This window comes from Rattus norvegicus, chromosome 15 (assembly GCF_021556685.1).
Source record: "Rattus norvegicus strain SHRSP/BbbUtx chromosome 15, alternate assembly SHRSP_T2T, whole genome shotgun sequence".
NCBI classification, from domain to species: Eukaryota; Metazoa; Chordata; class Mammalia; order Rodentia; family Muridae; genus Rattus; species Rattus norvegicus.
This window is the reverse complement of record NC_141548.1, coordinates 28951147-28964836: the sequence shown is the minus strand read 5'-3', so window position 1 is coordinate 28964836 and position 13690 is coordinate 28951147. Positions and strand designations below refer to the sequence as shown.

Genomic DNA, 13690 nt, shown 5'->3' with positions numbered 1-13690 from the left:
AAGAGCGGCCTATGCAGTATTGTAAATGAATGCACATTTAAAAGATGTTTCATCAAACACAGATTCTTTACTTTGTAAACCTCTTATTAGGGTTATAGAGTTCTGCTTCTTACATGCAAAACTGGTAACCAAGTCAGGTAAAGAAATACTTATAGAGAGAGAGTTCTGGATGATATCTTTCCCCTCTAGTTCAATGTGCTAAGACTGAGACAGAAGCAGAATTTGTTTCTGTCAAGGGCAGGGAGGGCAGGGAGGGCAGGGAGGGCAAAGATAGGACCTCACTAGGTAACCCTGGCTAACTTCAAACTCAGAGATCCAGCCTGCCACTGGCCTCCCAGGTTCTAGGAGTAGAGGAGAGCGCCACCACACCCAGTCTGTTTTTTGAGACAAAGTCTACTATGTAAGTTCAGATTGGCCTTTAACTCAAAAATCTTCCTATAGCCACCTCCAAAGTACTAGGATTAAAGGCATGGGCCACCATGTTTTGGATGACCTTGAGCTCCTGATCTTCCTGCCTGGGGTCTGAACTCAGAGCTTTGTAGTGCTAAGCCATAACTCCAGGTCTATAAGCCTTCATCCTTGAATCACTGTGTATATTAATAATAGTAGGTTATTACACATTTTATTTTAAATCAGTATTTTCATTTCTCCTTCATTTGGGATTTAAACCCAATGCACTTTACCACTGAGCTGTAATCCTAAGCCTTTATTATCTCAGTGCTGTTTCCTCCTAGAACAAAGCTAAGCACTCTCCCAATAACATTTAGTCAAGTCTTCTGACAATTTTACTGACATTTCTTCTAATAACCCCTATGATCTGCTCCCATCACCCTTCCCTGTGCTTGTGATAAGCTGGTAATTTTGTTTACAGTTGAGTAAAAAGCAATTCTAAATTACAGTAAATTTGCTGGCTCTGCGACATAGTCTGGCCTCTGCTGAAGAAAGAAAAGGGAGGTGGAGGCATGAAGGACTATTGGTAAAGGTCAGGCACTACCAGAAGCCCAGCTTATGTGTCAAAAGCAGGCTTTGGGACTCATGTCCGGCAGATGAATCTTCAAGGCTTGGAGAAGAGGAAGGCTACTTCACAAATACCACAGAGTTTGGATTTCTAGAGGCCACCCAGGCCAAGAATACATCCCTAAGAGAGAAAGATATACACAAACTTATTATAACAAAACCATATCCAAACATTCCCTACTCTCAAAAGTATAACATCATCAGGTAGCCTAAAAGGTACATGTGGTGGGTGGTGTTCGTCCTTCTCGTAGAGGGCACACATGCGGTTTCTCGGATATAGTACTTTCCTTGGGATATATTTGGTAGAAGGGCAAAGTTTTCACTTACTACTCTTTACACTTAGCATTTACTCTGCTGCTTTCCCCTTAACCATCCCTCACCAATTTCTTTGACACTGGTAACTGAAATCAGGACCTTACCCATGCCAGGTGAGCAGTTGTCAGTTGAGCTAAATACTCATCTCTAAGCAGATGGGAGCATCTCTAATCAGATATCCACCCATCCACCTACCCACCTACCCAGCCACCCAGCCAGCCACCCACATATATCAAGTGGCTCTGCCTAGTAAGGTCATGCCCAGTACACACTCACGGGTACCATGCTCCCCACCAGTTTAGCTTCCCTAACTTGAGTTAGAAGGACGGTTAGACTCACCTGCAGTGCTTCACCACACACTCATTGCTGCAATATTCGTTGTCCCAGTCCTTACTGATAACAGGAGGGTTCTCGCAACCAGACCTCACACATCGAGGCTGAGGGGACAGTGTCACAGGGGATCCACTCACCAATTCAACATCCATCTGGGAAGGGGACTCCACCTTAGAACAGGGAGCATGACAAGAACGGATTAGAGTGCTACTACCTCGTCAGAACATCTGCTACACCCCTTGTAGAAGGAGTTTCTCATTTATAACCAGGCTTACAGCTCCAGGAAGCAGAATGAAGTCTTATGAATTTCGTTTTAAAATAACTTTATAAAGTGAAGCTGACACGCAGAGGCAGGAGAATCAGGTTCAAGTCTATCTTTGGCTACACAGTGAGTCCACATGTCCTGGCCCACATGGGACCCTATCTTAAAAAAAAACCAAACAAACAAAAAAATTAAAAACAAACAAAAGAAAAACCAAAATAAGACTTACCTCAGGAACTACATCTGCAATCATTTCACAGATTGTCTCAGGAGAGGTTGCCTCTACTGTGTGGGCCTCGGGGCTGCTGTTCATAGGCTGCTCAGGGCTGCTTTCTACAGTTGGAGGGAGCACTGTAGCCTGCATTTTCAGAGCGGGTGGAGGCACGATCTTGCTCTGCAGAGGAGGCGGCTGCTGCTGTAGGTTGATTCTAACTTTCTGAGGTGGAGGCTGCTGCATGGCCTGAAGGGGAGGAGGTTGCTGGAGAATGGTGACTTGCTGTTGAGTTGGGGGCTGAGGCATCTGTTGCAATGGAGGAGGCTGCAGGCGGGGTGGAGGCAGTTGCATAGAAGCAGCGGCAGCTGCTGCTGCCTGCAACACTGACCGAGTGACAATCTGGGCCTGCTGGCTTGGCTGAATAGTAGCTGTACTTGTTTGGCCCAGCTGGAGCCCACGGGAGGTAACCACTGTGGCTGGGATAACAGTAACCATTCCTCCTTGAGACATGGTAATAGAAGAAGGCAACATTTGTTTGGTAATAATCAATTTGGTGATATTGGGCTGACCTCCAGGCCCAGAAGATGCCTGGTTTGCCACGTAAGATGAAAGCGTGGAATTAACTACAATGCAAGGGGACAAAGCAGGGGACTCCGTTGAGGCTGGTGCTGGAGATGCTGGGTCAGCAGTAGTCACAGGAGGTGGTGAAGGAGTCTGTGACTGTGGCACAGGATCCAATTCCACTGTTTCCACAGTAGCCTAAAAAAAAAAAAAGATCAAAACAAAAAGGCAGCAAGTAATTTACTCTCCACTGTAGCGCACATTCATTCTCATCACAACATGAAAAATTATCATGGAAAAATATTTTAAGTAAACACTGGAAATAATGGATAAACTAAAAGTGATTGTGCGTGTGTGTGTATGAATGATTTACCTGTAACAATTAGAAAAAAAGTAATTGCCTTAAGGCATGTATTTATTGTAACCTTACCTGACACTCCTGGTTGTCTTTATAAGCAGCTAGTGCCTTGAGATACTCTTTCTTGGCAGCTTCAGTTTTCCGCTTGTACACCTACAGGAAAGAGTGTTTCAGATGAACCCCTGCTAAGTCTGGTAAGTGTATTGTCCATCAGGAACTCAGTTCAACCTCTCACGGAGGTGAACAGCTCCATGGTCATATAAAGTGTAAAACCATTTCCAATAATTTACTTAGCTCAACACTGCCCAACTCAGGAACGTTTCCCCTAGGACATGTGTAAGCTGTCGACGATGACCGCGAGAGTCCTTACCTCTTGTATGTCTCTTCTCACACCAAAGCTGAAGGCTGTTTTCCCTGTTACTGAATCTGGGCTATCTCTGTGACTTGTTTGATCATTAGAATGTTAGATGTCTATGAATTTGAGGCCAGCCTGGTCTACAAAGCCAATTCCAGGACAGCCAGGATCCCACAGAAGCCCTGTCTTAAAAAACAAAACGCCCCAAAGCCACACGAAAGGCTACAAGGAATAACAACACAGCAACTAACAGATGGACGGAAGTATCTGCCAGCTCTAGCCAGCCACACTCCATCGTCTGCTTAAAACAAAGTCAGCCTTCTGTTTAGATATTGAGGATTTGCTTTGACAGAAGATACAGGCACAGAGGGTAATGATAATTACAGCTATCTTCAGTTTACATGCCTTGATGATTCATACCCTCAACCCCCGTCAACACACATACTCCACAAGCTAGCCTCGAAACTCATGATCCTCTCTCTGCCTCTGCCTCTGCCTCTGCCTCCTAAGTGCTAGAACCACAGCAGTTTCTCTTTCCTAAAGGCTAAAGAGATGGTGTATATGTGTCTCAGTGTTGTTGACGCCAAATAGCTATTCGACCCTGCCCTCCCCTCCCAAGTACAACTGGGACTACATGCATATGCCACTATTACCAGTTGATTTTTTTAAAATTCTGTTTGAATCTAGGGAACACACACACACACACACACACACACACACACACACACACACACACACAAGGACACAAGGGAAAACACACACACAGTTTTCAAGCTTACACTTGATGAGAATACCATTAATGAAACTATACCTGAAACTTTGAGGGACAGTTTCAACGTGTAACTTACCAAGAAATATCTTAACTTTACAAATAGAAAAAACACAAGGCTTTGGAAAGTTAGCCTAAAAACTGAACAGTTAAAGACAGAAGAGCAGAAGAGAAATCAGGCACTACTGGATGTTATGTGGAATTTCAAGTTAAGGGGACAAGGCTGCCCAACTGTACCATTTAGAAGCTCTATGACCTTAACTGGGCAGAGAACCTCAGAACCCCTCTTTATATCTTTTCCTTCCTTCCTTCCTTCCTTCCTTCCTTCTCTCTTTTTTTTTCTTCTTTTTGAGACAGGGTTTCTCTGTGTAGCCGTGGCTGTCCTGGAACTTACTCTGTAGAGCAGGCTAGTTCAAACTCAAAAGGTCTGCTTGCCTCTGCCTCCTGAGATTAAAAGCATGCATCACCATACCTGGCAGAATTCACCATTAGTAAAAGGAGAATTATTTTACAGCTTTGGAAAGATGCAGTATTTTCATAATGAAATTTTATTAGTTACTTATTCTGTGTGTACATGCGTATGCTCTTGGGTATGCATGTAGAGATTAGAGGACAAGGTAATTCTTCCCTTTCACCATGAAGAATATTGGGTTCAAGATCATCAGATGCCTTTACACAGTGGGTGCCAATTTGCAGTCCCACGTACAGTTGGGATTTTTAGGGTAGAGATTTAGCTCAGGAAGAGAACAGACACTTAGCATGTATAAAGCCTTGGGTTTGTTATCCAGCACAACAACAATAACCAAATTAAAATGATTTTTTTTCCTGAATCTTCTAAGATAAAATGTGTGAGCCAGGCAGTGGTGACTTACAACTTCAATCCCAGCACTCAGGAGGTAGAGGCAGGTGGACCTCTATTTTAAGCTAGCCTGCTCTACAGAGTGAATTCCAGGACAGCTAGGGCTATACAGAGAAACCCTGTATGGAAAACAAATGTGTTTATGCCATTAACAAAGAGCCCTCTGACAGGTAAAGATGTGTGGTAGTTTGAATCAAGAATGGCCCTCATGGGCTGGAGAGATGGCTCAATGGTTAAGAGCACTGACTGCTCTTCCAGAGGTCCTGAGTTCAATTCCCAGCAACCACGTGGTGGCTCACAACCATCTGTAATAAGATCCATGCTCTCTTCTAGTGTCCACTGAAGATAGCAACAGTGTACACACATAAATCTTAAAAATAAATTAATCTTAAAAAAAAATTGTCGTGTCCCCCCCCCCCCCCCCCCCCCCGCCACTTGAATGCTCACTTAGCCACCAGAGACTTGCACTGCTTGAGTAAGACTGGGCAGTGTGGCCTGTTGGAGGGAGCATGTCACTGGAAGTGGGCACTGAGGTTCTAAAGGCCAAGCTGGGCCCACTGTCCCTGTTTCTGCTGACAGCAGATCAGGATGTAGAACTCTCAGCTACTTCTATGCTGCATGCTCCATGATGAGAATGGACTAAACCTCCGAAACCATAAGCAAGCCCCAATTAAATGCTTTCTTTTACACGAGTTTTCTCATGGGCCGAAGGGATAGCTCAGTGGTTGAGAGCACTAACTGTTCTTCCAGCGGTCCTGAGTTCAATTCCCAGCAACCACATGGTGGCTCACAACCATCTGTAAAGAGATCTGATGCCCTCTTCTGGTGTATCTGAAGACAGCTACAGTATACTTATATATAATAAATGAATAAATCTTAAAAAAAAAAACCAAAGTGGGCTGGAGAAATGGTTCAGAGGTTAAGAGCACTGGCTGCTCTTCCAGAGGTCCTGAGTTCAATTCCCAGCAACCACATGGTGGCTCACAACCATCTGTAATGGGATCCAATGCCCTCTTGTGGCTCCCAGGTGTACATGCAGATAGAGTACTCATACATAAAATGATTAAATAAAAAATAGTTGCTGTGATCATGATGTCTCCACACGAACAGAGTACTGAATAAGGTTCTGTCCACTTAAAGATGTTTACTACCCACAATTCACCTGTTTTTGCTCTTCTCCAAGACTGTCCCACATGGAAGCCACAATCTTGGAAACCTCCCCAAAGGTTGCATTTGGGTTCTGTCCCTTGATGGCTGCCTGAGTATCTCGGAAGAACAGTGCATACGCAGAGACTGGCTTTTGAGGTTCATTAGGGTCTTTCTTTTTTCTCTTCTTGGGAGCCTTTTGCTTTTTCCCTGTTTCCACTACCACTGTCTTCTGGGCAGGAAGTTGCTGTCGGAGAAAAATGGAGAGAATTAAAAGTCAGCAGAAGGGGCTGGGGATTTAGCTCAGTGGTAGAGCGCTTGCCTAGGAAGCGCAAGGCCCTGGGTTCGGTCCCCAGCTCCGAAAAAAAGAACCAAAAAAAAAAAAAAAAAAGTCAGCAGAAGGGAAGAACTGGGTCTGGAGACCTTTAAGAAAAGGGTTTGGGGGGCTGGAGAGATGGCTCAACGGTTAAGAGCACCCGACTGCTCTTCCAGAGGTCATGAGTTCAATTCCCAGCAACCACATGGTGGCTCACAACCATCTGTAAAGAGATCCGATGCCCTCTTCTGGTGTATCTGAAGACAGCTACAGTGTACTTATATATAATAAATAAATAAATCTTAAAAAAAAAAAAAAGGGTTTGATAGGAGCAAACTATGCTGGAGATGGCTCAGCAGTCGGGGGGTGGGGGTGAGCACACACAGCCGTGGCATCTAAGAGAAACGGAAGCCATGGTTCTGAACGTCCTACTTGAGGCTCACTAAGGACAGTGATTGAGATGGGAACCCAGAACCAAGGACAGATGACTGGCCTTTGCATGACAAGCATTTCCCTAGAGTAACAGAAATTACTTTGGCAGGGAAGGCCTCACCCTCCGGAAATCATCAACACCATCCTCATGAAGTGAATTGGTAGGTGAAGGAGTAGTTGAAAGACGATCCTCAGGTGACTGGGCGGGTGGCAAGATGGTGCCACCTCCTAAACTCAAACCAAGTTGAGAACTCAGTTCTGACTGATCAATAGTGGTCAACTGGCTGTGTCCCATTAAGCCAGATGTCATGTCTGTCATCGGTACATCAATTGTAACAGGTGGGTTGGCACTATACTGAGTTCCTATGGAATGGTCCAGGTCCTGAGAGAAGCAGAAGGACTAATTAAACGCTAAGTATTAAAATACAATGTCCCCTCCTTATAAATCCCTGGGCTTATGTAGACTCTCATCATTTAAATCCTACAGAACAGGAGATAATCTGTCTGCATAAAAAACATGTTAGGGGCCAGGCTTGGCGTTACCGGCCCTGAACTCCAACACTGGGAGATAAGAGCCAGATGGTGAAAGCTCTGAGTGTGAGGGGCTAAACCCACTTGTATTTCTGAAATAACAGTTCTTGAAGTTGTAATGCATGGGCAATGACAGCAGAGAAGCTGAAGTGGAGACAGATGTCTGTTATCAAACAATAAGATGGAGACGTGCTACTGACGAACTGCTGGATACCCTAAAAGTTTATATTAGAGTCTACAACTGCTATATTTGGTTCAGCCCATTTTTTAATAAATCACTCAATGCGACACTTACACATTAGAATTCCAGAATATGAAGGCTATTACGAAAAACAAAACCCTTTTAAAACTTAAATAATTTTCATTACAGAATATCCAACATTGGATATTTTACAATTTAAAATTATTTTTTTCAAGAAAATCGCAATCAGGTAAAATGAAGTCTTTGTCGTTCAGTCTTTAGCTATAACACTAGGAAAGAGGTACCACCCATGTTTAGCAGGCAATAGGGATTAACTTTTGTCTTCCTTAAACCACTCCTATGAGCTTGGGTGAGCTTACCCCTCTGTTACTTCTTACCATAGTCAAGCCCCCACTCAGGAGCCCCCCGCCCTGCTCCATCAGGCCATGGGTCATGCCCACAGGCATGTCCAATGTCTGGACCCCGTATTGAGCTGAGAAGCTGCCATCCTGGGAAGAGGAGGGGTCTGCCAGGTCATCAAAGTGGCCAACCACATCTGAAACAGCCAGTGAGGGATCAGAGTCCAAGGAGATAGGTGGGATTTCAAATTCCTCATCGCCCAAGCTTGGTGTATGGAATGTCTGCATGAAAAAATGGGGAAAGAATTAGTAGGAAGAGGAGAAATACATCACTTTGTAACAAGATTCCGTAGACCACGGTTTACAAATAAAGCTCTTTTTAACCTTCAGATCTGTGGCCATGTCATACACCTGAGAATCCAACACCATTCACAATGGTCATTTATTTCCTCTCTTCAGCCTTTGCTAGCTTTGTCTTAAATTACTTCTCCTATTCTAGTAAAGTCAGCACAAAGAAGGAAACCGTCTACGATGCTTAATATCCACTACCGATGCTAACAGACGCCAGTTATTTCACAATGGTTACAACTTTAGACCACAGAAATTCGCTGTTCACCAACCAATCACTTTGTTGTTCTAGGGTTCATTTAGAGCAAATCCTAAAAGATAAAGCCATGGAAAACTTACCTACTCTGAAATATTTGCACTGAAGAGTTTCTTAGGACCTTACCATTATTTCAGTGTTAGCAACACAATTCTTAGTACATGATAATAAAAAGAGGATGGATATGAGCTACAGAGTGAAGTGAGGCCAGCACGCCTCACTCAACACAGTAAGACCCTGTTTAAAAAACCAAAAGGTAAACAAGGAGGAAAGATTAGTGCACCTGGCTAAAGACTGGTCCCTTCCTAAGTCAGACTATAAAATCAATCCTTTCTAGGTTTTGGGTTTGTTCCACTCTACCCTCTTTTTCTCTCCTCTCTCTACCCGCTCCTTCCTTCCTTCCTTCCTTTCTTTCACTTATTTATTTATGTTTAGTTTTTGTTTTTTGAGACAAAGTTTCTCTGTATCTTTGTATCTCTTTGTTCTTTGAGACAAAGTCTCTGTAGATAGCCTTAGCTATCTCAGGACTCATTTTGTACACTAGGCTGTCCTCAAATTTACAGAGATCCTCCAGCCTCTGTCTCCCTAGTGCTGGGATTAAAAGCATGTCCCATGACACCCAGGTTCTTTTAAAGACCTTGTCTTAAATGACAAGCTTCTTGACTGCTGGAATTATAATTCGTGTCATTACACCCAACTTCACCCCTATTCTGAATGGGGTCACTATTCCCAGAACTAACAGCAAATATACTACGATATATTAGACAGTTTCCTTGTGGCACTAAAAAACGGAAACAGAAGCATTTGGAGCAATAAAATGTTTTAAGTAACAAGCAAGAGGCTTTGTAGAAAGAGCTGTGGCTCACCAAGCTCATGACCTTGAACAGGTTTTCCTTATCTATAAAAATAGAGCCTATGGTCTGAACAATGTTGCACACTGGTTTTAGCCTGCAAGAGACGGAGCCAGGGAGGTGACCATGAGTTTCCACCCAGACAGGGCTGTATAGTTTGTTTCAAGCCATCCTGTGAAAGACCCTATCTCAAGAAAACAAAACCAAGCTGAGTGTGGCAGCACATACCTTTAGTCCTAGCACTCCAGGGGCAATGCCCTTAGTCTAAATGTTCCTAGACTCTGGGCTTCTTTGAGGGAAAAGCCAGTTTGAGGATTACATTTATAAGAAAGATGCCAAGGAGCTAGTGAGATAGCTCACTGGGTAAGGTGCATGCCACTATGCCTACCAACGTGAGTTCAATCCCTGGTCCTTAATGGGAGAGGGAGGGAGAGAGATGATGGGGGCGGGGGAGAGAGAGAGAGAGAGAGAGAGAGAGAGAGAGAGAGAGAGAGAGAGAGCACGTGCGCGTGCGCTCACCTGCCCTCCACCCCTCATCCCCCTTCAGGACATGTGAACACATATGTAGTAAGTAAATAAAATAAAATGCTATTAAAAATAAAAATAAAGATGATTATTGGTTGAAGGAAGGCAGAAGAGATGACAACAGTTGAGAACGTTTGCTGCTCTAGAAAAGGACACAGACTCAGTTTCAGCACCCGCTCTGCTCACAACTATCTTTAACTCTAACTCCAGGAGATCAGATGCCTTCTGTCCTCTGCATGCACACTTAGACACACAAAGCATGAAAACTAGCATTCCTCCCCTCTCCTCATCCTACCTCCTGGTGCTTCTCTATCCTCCTCCCTTTGTCTGGAGGCTCAAACTCGGAATCTTCCCATTACTAAGCAAAAACCCTTAAACTGACCTATATCCCAGTTATCTATTATTTTAAAGAATAGTTTCTTAGAGCTTCGTGGTTTAGAGCATTTGCTGCTCTTCCAGAAGACCAAGAAATGGATTCCCAGCACCCACATGGTGGCTTACAATGTGTATAAATGCAGACCCAGAGGAATCTCTTGCCCTCTTCTGACCTCCACGGGCACCAGGCACATGGTGCACAGACATAGATGCAGGCACAACACCCATACACATAAAACCTCCCCAGCCCCTATAATTATGTATTTGATATAAGTTCTTTTTTTTTTTTTCTTTTTTCTTTTTTTCGGAGCTGGGGACCGAACCCAGGGCCTTGCGCTTCCTAGGTAAGCGCTCTACCACTGAGCTAAATCCCCAGCCCCTTGATATAAGTTCTTAACTGGAACACAGCCAATTTTTTTCTATTATTTTATGCTCCATAGGGGCATTTTCTTTCTGATAATATAAAAACAAAAACCAAACAAACTTGAAAAATGACTGTTCTTCAGAAAGAATTGCTTTAAAAGGATCATCTATTTTTTAACTTGTCTGTGATGGCTCAAAATAAGGCTGGAAACACAAAACCCATACATTCATTAGCATAGAGGTTAAAAGCCAGGCATGGCGGTATATATTTTAATCCCAGGACTCAGGAAGAGAGGCAAATGAAGGCCAGCCTAGTCACACAGCAAGTTTGCTGTCAGCCAAGTGAAACAATTCCCCCTAAACAAAACGAAAACAAAGTTTAAAAATTCACTGAGAGGCAGAAACAAGTAGGTGGACAAGTTGTAAGCAACAAGAACAGAGTCCAGGCCTAAAGGAGGCTACTGAAATGGAGCTTAAAACTCAGCTGCATGTCCTCTCTTCTCAACAGAAACGTCACAAGCCGTAACAAAACAAAACAAAGGGCAGGAACAAGCCTGGAAAATCCTTCCTTTTTCTGCCAGTGCTGGATCAAGGGTCCAGCACACAGTAGGCCAGTGCTTCTCTCCCTAGTCCCTGGATGTTAAAAGTGCCATCACTCACTTTCCTATTCCCTTCTCTGCCTTTATAAAAATAAATGATTTGTGCAACTTGTAAAAAAAAAAAAAAAAAGTGCCATCACTCATGGAGTTAGTCTTTGATCAACTTCAGACACAAGACTAGTAGGAAAAATTGGAAAGCTGTGTTCACTTTTTTTCCCTTTTCGGAGACATGGTCTCTCTATGTAATTCTGGAACTTAAAGAGATACACACATGCTTCTGCCTCCCGAATGCTGGGATTACAATTATGGATGTGTAACACTACACCCAGCCTTGTATTTACTTTTAAAATGTACTTTCCTATAAATAAGGACAGTGTGACTTACAGCACTCCAAACAATGAAATTAGACCATAGAAGACCTCTTGGAAGGAACTCGAAATAAAATCACCAAGTGCAAGACTCAGTTTCTTTTCTAACTTTGCCATTCATTTGTGCCATCCCTTTGTTTAGGAAAATATTCAATAATAATAAGTTGAAAAAATAAACCAGCAGCCAGGAGAGCACACCTTTAATCCCAGAAAAGAGTTCTGTTTTGAATGGGAAGAATTCTTTACTGGAAAGGCAGAAGCAGGAGGATTTCTTTGAGTTTGAGGTCAGCCTGGCCTATATAGTGAGTTTCAGGACAGCCAGAGCTATGTAAGACTGTCTTTTATAAAAAAAAAAAAAAAAAAAAAAAAAACAACAACAACAAAAACAACCCAAAAGCAAACTAGCAATTACTTACTGTCAATCATCTCTCAACCATAGGATAAACCTACACAAAGGCAATGGACAACTACTTTTGGTGCAAAAAAACATACAAATGAATTCACAGCACTTTGGGGGGGGTAGTATATAATCCTCAAAAGAAGGACCCTGGCTCAAGTTCTCAAAAAATGGGAAAATTTCATACACTGCACCTTTTTTTTTTTTTTTCCCCAGAGCTGGGGACCGAACCCAGGGCCTTGTGCTTGCTAGGCAAGCGCTCTACCACTGAGCTAAATCCCCAACCCCACACTGCACCTTTTATACACTTTCATACACTGCTTGCCCAAATAAGTGTTATTATGCTTATAGTAGGAGAATCTGTCAACCAAAAGTTTTTCAGAATATCTTAGAGAAGTGGCTCTCAACGTTCCTAATGCTGCATGGACCCTTTACCACAGTTCTTCATGCTGTGGTGACCCCCAACCATAAAATTATTGTCGTTGCTATTTCATAACCATAAGTTTGCTACTATTATGAATCATAAAGTAAGCATGTTTTCCCATGGTCTTAGGCGACCCTTGTTGAAGGCCTTAGAACCTCTGACAACCATTATTTTCTACTTTACACCATCTTTAAAAAGCAAAACAAAACAAACAAACCCTCTTATTATGGTCATTTGACAACTGTAATCCAAAGGGGGAAGTAATCAGTTTGTGAAGAGAAACAGGAAACTGGGAAACAAGTGCTCTCTACTCCTTTTATGTTCTCTAGCAGCTATCTCTTTCCCTCGGTCCTTCCATAGCAAAGCAAACAGAAGCCACGTCAGTTAAGGTTAACCACTTCGATCAGAGAAGACCTTTCAAATGAAAGAGACCAACATAGAGTTCAAGAATTAACAACTGTCCGAGGTTAATCCCTGCTAGATAAACTACTTTCTATATCTTGATTTCTTTACTGAAAAAAATTTTTTTTCTTGCTGTCTCCCAAGACTGTTAATTATTTCACCCCAACCAAAGAACAATTCCATTCGTTCTTTCTACTCGGAACAGAGAAACTCTTTAAGGAAATAGGCTGTTTTTTCAACATCCTGGTTTTCTGATGACAGCCGCTTTCCGTTCTTCCCCCGTCCACAGTCCTTAGAGGTGCTCGAAGCCTCGGACACTGTCCCCCTTCAGCTCCCGCCAGCCCCCGCGCTCACCTCACCGTCCACCCCAACCGCTGCCTAGGCCCTCCGGCGCCCCAGCATCAGCAGCTTTTGCTCACCTCGGCCCCTGACAGGAAAGGGTGCGAGGGCCCAGTGATCGTCAGGTAATTGTCATTTCCTCCGGGAAACTGTAAACCAAAAGAAAGCCGCGGGGATAAGTGAGCGGAGTAGGGGCGTGCTGAGACTCCAGTCCTCCCAGCACTCCCGAGCCCCCCTCGCTCCTCAGCATTCTCGCTTCTGCTTCCACCAGTCGGCCACGAACCCTCATTAACCCTCCAGACTTAGCCCCTACCTCCATCTTCACAACACCACCACCAGCGTCTCAGCGACTCCGCGTCCGCATCGCTCCCACCGCCCCCACTAAGTTCCGAGAGCGTCACTTCCTCAAGGAGTAGCGTCGCTCTCCGGTGATTG

General features: G+C 43.7%; 1 protein-coding gene across 1 annotated transcript; it reads right to left on the bottom strand.

The window, feature by feature from the left end:
* Positions 1-47: 47 nt before the first annotated feature.
* On the bottom strand, positions 48-13630 carry Tox4 (TOX high mobility group box family member 4). The gene is made up of 9 exons (NM_173324.2): positions 13569-13630; positions 13336-13404; positions 8048-8290; positions 7059-7319; positions 6206-6436; positions 3133-3213; positions 2157-2900; positions 1672-1835; positions 48-1138 (listed from the first exon to the last, which is right to left on the bottom strand). Exons 1-9 carry the CDS (start codon positions 13572-13574, stop codon positions 1078-1080), a joined length of 1860 nt encoding a protein of 619 aa, NP_775446.2. The 5' UTR covers positions 13575-13630; the 3' UTR covers positions 48-1077.
* Between the last annotated feature and the right edge of the window lie 60 nt (positions 13631-13690).